The sequence below is a fragment of the Leishmania mexicana genome, chromosome 12, assembly GCF_000234665.1.
Source record: "Leishmania mexicana MHOM/GT/2001/U1103 complete genome, chromosome 12".
Taxonomy (NCBI): Eukaryota; Euglenozoa; class Kinetoplastea; order Trypanosomatida; family Trypanosomatidae; genus Leishmania; species Leishmania mexicana.
Window position 1 is genome coordinate 359,706 of NC_018316.1, and position 4,450 is coordinate 364,155.

Here is a 4,450-nt window from a genome sequence, read left to right on the forward strand (position 1 = left end):
GAGACGGCGGTGTCCGGCACACTTCCTGCAGCGTGGAGTGCGCTGAAGTCGCTCAACACACTTCACCTGTCCGGTACTCAGGTCTCTGGCACGCTGCCGCCCGAGTGGAGTGGGATGACATCGCTGTCATTTCTTTATCTGGAGGGCACTAGGGTGTCCGGCAGTCTGCCGCCCACGTGGAGTGGGATGACAAACGCCCAGCTTTTGCAGCTGGAGAACTGCGATCTGTCCGGCAGTCTGCCCCCCTCGTGGTCTTCGATGCCGAAGCTGCAGAAAGTGTCACTGAGCGGGAACCACTTCTGCGGGTGTGTGCCCGACTCGTGGACGGCGAAGGAGCGCCTCGATGTGACCATCGAGGAATGGCACAAGGGCGAGGACTGCAAGCTTGCTAACGCCTGCCGCCCGACTACTGCTCCGCAAACAACCACGACGACCACGCCCACGACCACCACGACCACGACCACCACGACTAACCCGCCCACCACGACGACCACGACTAACCCGCCCACCACGACGACCACGACTAACCCGCCCACCACGACGACCACGACTAACCCGCCCACCACGACGACCACGACTAACCCGCCCACCACGAGTACCACGACTAACCCGCCCACCACGACGACCACGACTAACCCGCCCACCACGAGTACCACGACTAACCCGCCCACCACCACCGGCACCCCAGCAGCCTCCTCTACTCCTTCTCCAGGGTCGGGGTGCGAGGTGGATGGGTGTGAGGTGTGCGAGGGGGACTCCGCTGCGCGGTGCGCCAGGTGCCGTGATGACTACTCCCTGACGGACGAGAGGACGTGCCTGGTGTACTGCGATGGCGGCGTGGCGGCGTCGGGCGGAGCGGTGGCTGCCGCTGCTGTGTGGGCGGCTGTGCTGTTGAGCGTGGGGCTGGCGGCGTGAGGGTGCGGCGGGCCCCTCTTCTCTGTGGTGCCCCTGGTGCCTGCCCTCGCCCCCCCGGCACGGCGTCGTCGCTGCCCTCTCACCCCCACCAGCCGAAGGGGAGACCGACAGCCACACGCGCACGCGCACACGCCGTCGTGCATCGCGTGTGCTTTCCGCCGTTCTGGCGCGTGCCAGCTCTTGTGTGTCTCTCCGTGTGGCCAGCAGTCGGCACCCGCGCCGATCGAATGTGCGCGCGGCGGCGGTGTGTCGCCTTGGACAGCGGATGCGGACGCCCGCCCCTCGCCGTGTGCCCTGCGGTCTGCTGTGCTGCCGTGCGAGCGACGTACGGATGCGCTGTCCGGCCCTCTTCGACGGGGCTCGCTTGCGGTGCTGTGCTCTCGTGTTCTGTGCCGGTGCTGCCCAGGCGGGGTGAGAGCTGGCGGGGGCGTGGGTGCGCGTGCGGCAGCTCTCCGCTGCGTTGAGGGCGGCCTGCCCCTGCGTCCGCGCACCGTCGCGCTCTCCTCGACGCCACTGCGCGCGTTTGTGGGCTTGCTTTGCTCTGTCTTGCGCGCTCTCTTATTTTCCGTTTCATTCGTCTGTCTTCTCTTCTCCTCCGGCACTGCGGCCTCGTCACCGCTGCCGTGCGGTGCGCAGGTGGGTGATGTGCCGTTGTGCCCCCCTCCCCCTTTCACGGCGCGCTGGGCCGATCACCCTCTTGCCTCCCTCCTCCCCCTCCCGCCGGTCCTGTCTGTTGTACATCCGTGGACCTTATCTTCGTACTGCCTCCGCGCCTCTTCCGTAAATCTTCGTTGGCGTGTGCCGCCCCCCGGACGTCAGCGCCGCTGTGCTCGCATGCTCACGGTGCGCCCCCGTGCGTGGGCGTGCACTTAAGGATATGTATATATGTGTGTACAGGTATATGTGTGTATGGAAATGTATATACATGTGTATGTGTCTGTGTGTGTATATATATGTATATATGTGTGTGCGTGTGCGTGTGTGTGCATTAGTGTGTGCGAGCACGCGTGTTGCGCCACGCTCTGTTGCCCGCCTCCGCTGTGCGTGTCACTCGCTGTGGGCGCGCTGGCGGGTGGCGCCGGGTGGTGGCCGTGCGGCGGGCGGGGGCACCTCTGTGTTTCTCTATTTCTCTGTTCCCTGTTGACCTCAGGAAATGAAAGCTGCTCGGCCCCGTGCCCCCGCCCCGTGCCGTGGGAGGGGGATGTGCTGCGGTAGCGACGATGATGCTTGGCATTGTGCCGGGCGTCGTGCGGCTGCCGTCACGATGGTGGCGTGCAGCGCGGTCCGCTGGACACGCGTGCGTGCCGTCTCTCGCCACCGCTGCTCCTCTCGCTGCGTGCCCAGACGACTTCTCTCTCTGCTTGCCCTCTCCCGCATCGCTCGTGCTCCGCCGCGCCCTGCGCACTGCCTGCCCCACTGCGTGCAGGTGTGTGTCTCCCCCTGTCTCCAGCGCACCGCCCATTCACCTGGAGGACGGTGCCGTCGCCAGCACTGCGACCGCTGCCACGTGCGCACATGCCGCCCACGAACATGCGCGCACACCGGCGGCGACGGAGCGGGTCGACAGCACCCGTGGGCCGAGCCGCGCCGTGTTGCCTCAGGCTGTTGTTTCAGTGCCCCCACCCTGCCGTGCCGCGGCAAGGTCGCCGCGACGGCGGCTGCGCTTGTGCACCCTCGCCTCGCCGCGCTGCGCACGGCGCGGCGTTGTCAGAGGATGGTGCGCGCCAGCTCCGCCGCCGGGGCGGTCGATGCGGGCCTGCTCGGTATGACGCGCGTGACGGCACCGCACCGGACCCGATGCGACCGCGGTCGTGGCGATCCCGCTGGAGCTGACGTTCGCTGCGCTGTATGAGCTGTTCGGCGATGCAGAGCGCTACGGCCGCCTGGCACGCATCTTCATGTGATCGGCAGACCTGTGTCGGGAGGGGGACAGGCCCCTCTCAGCTCGTGCGTCCGCCTCCGCTGCTGGCTGCGAGGCGGCCGCGCCGGTGGCGAGCGTGTTTGTGTCGGCGTTTGGCTGTGTGGGCGGTGGTGGCGCGGACTGGCGGTTGCCGAGGTCCGCCTCTGCGCCGTTCACCGCAGAGCCTGTGGCCTGGAGTGGGGCGGATGACACGCCGGTGGCGGGCGGGGCCCGCACGGCTCGACTGCTGACCCGCCGCGCGGCCGCTTCTCCTGCGCCACTGCCTGGGCGTGCTTGAGTCCGACGGCTCTGCGAGGTCCGTGAGGTCGGTGGCAGCGTCTCTGCGCAGACGGCGCCCTGTTGTGATGCTTGCTTGGACAGCGGCCACGCTGTGCACTAGAGGCCATCCGAGTCGGTGGCGGTGGGGTGGCTGGCGAGCAACGGTGCCGGCACTGAGGATCGGCCCTGCGGCGACGGCGACGGCCGCTGCGCCCGCCGAGGCTTGCGTGGGGGTGCCCATGGCTGTTGCGTCTGAGGTGGTGGCCGAGTACGTTGCCGGGCCGGCTGCACACGGCTCCTGCGGCGGCCTGCGGTCTCCCCGACCCCGGCAGCGGCGCCAAGCGGCACGGCGACGGCGGGGCGCTGAGCACGAGGCGCACGGCAGCCGCGACGGCCAGCGTTGCGGGGCGGGGAAGCGCCGGCGTGAAGCGACTGGAGAAGGCTGGGCAGGCGAAGGGCACGCCCACCCTACTGGATATGCGCGCCAAGGCGAAGCCGAGGACGGAGGGTGGTGCGCCGTAGGTGTGGCGTGGGCGCAGGGCTGGCTTCGCCATCGCCGCGCGAAGCACCGCGTGTGTCGTGCAGGGGGCGAGCAAGGGTGTGTGGAGGAGGAGCCGCCGTCCCCTCTACTGCGTGCTGTGCGGGCGGGCGGCTGCGTGTGTGGGGATAGGTGCGACTATCCGTCCCCGCCCCCGATGCCGGTGGAGCGCGCTGGGGCCCGCCTGTATGCGCATGTGCGCGGCTGCTCTCCCCAGCCTCCCTTCTGCGCCCCCGCGTCGCAGGCCGCACCGCTGCGTTGAGATACGGCGCATATGGGTTGGCGGAGTGAAGCCGCGGGCCGCCTCTGCTTGGCTTGCTTGCATGCGAGCACGCTGGTGGTTTGTTGGCTGGGCCGACTCGGCACGGTGCGCCCCATCCCTCCTCCCTCCTCCCTGCGCCCGCCTCGTCTGCAGCCACGGTGTGCTCTCGCCTTGGCGGTGGCGGCGCGTGCAAGCGTTCTCTCGTGCTCGCGCACGTCGGGCGTGCATCCGCGTGACCGCGCTGGTGGGCGAACGGGGCGAGGGGAGGAGAAGCACACGCGGCGAGGCGGAGAGAGATAGCGTGTGGCCTGTGCTGCCCGCAGGGGTGTGGGCCATGCGCACGGGAGGGGTGCAGCGGAGGGGGCCGCAACTGCCCACTGCGCTGAATGCGAACTGTGGGGCCGGAGAGGAGACCTCACGGGGGTGCTGGGCCCTCCATCATCTGTCGTGCCCCCCACCGACATCCGGCAGTGGCCGACATCAGCTCCCCCGCTGCCTGCGATGCGCGCCACGTACTCGCTCCTTTCTCCCCGCCGCATAGATGACGACCCCGGTG

At 69.0% G+C, this 4,450-nt stretch overlaps 1 protein-coding gene across 1 annotated transcript; it reads left to right on the forward strand.

Annotated features, from left to right (window-relative positions):
* Positions 1 to 114: 114 nt before the first annotated feature.
* On the forward strand, positions 115 to 915 carry LMXM_12_0850 (putative surface antigen protein 2; the record flags this gene model as incomplete). Its single annotated transcript, XM_003873128.1, has 1 exon — positions 115 to 915. One exon carries the CDS (start codon positions 115 to 117, stop codon positions 913 to 915), a length of 801 nt encoding a protein of 266 aa, XP_003873177.1.
* Between the last annotated feature and the right edge of the window lie 3,535 nt (positions 916 to 4,450).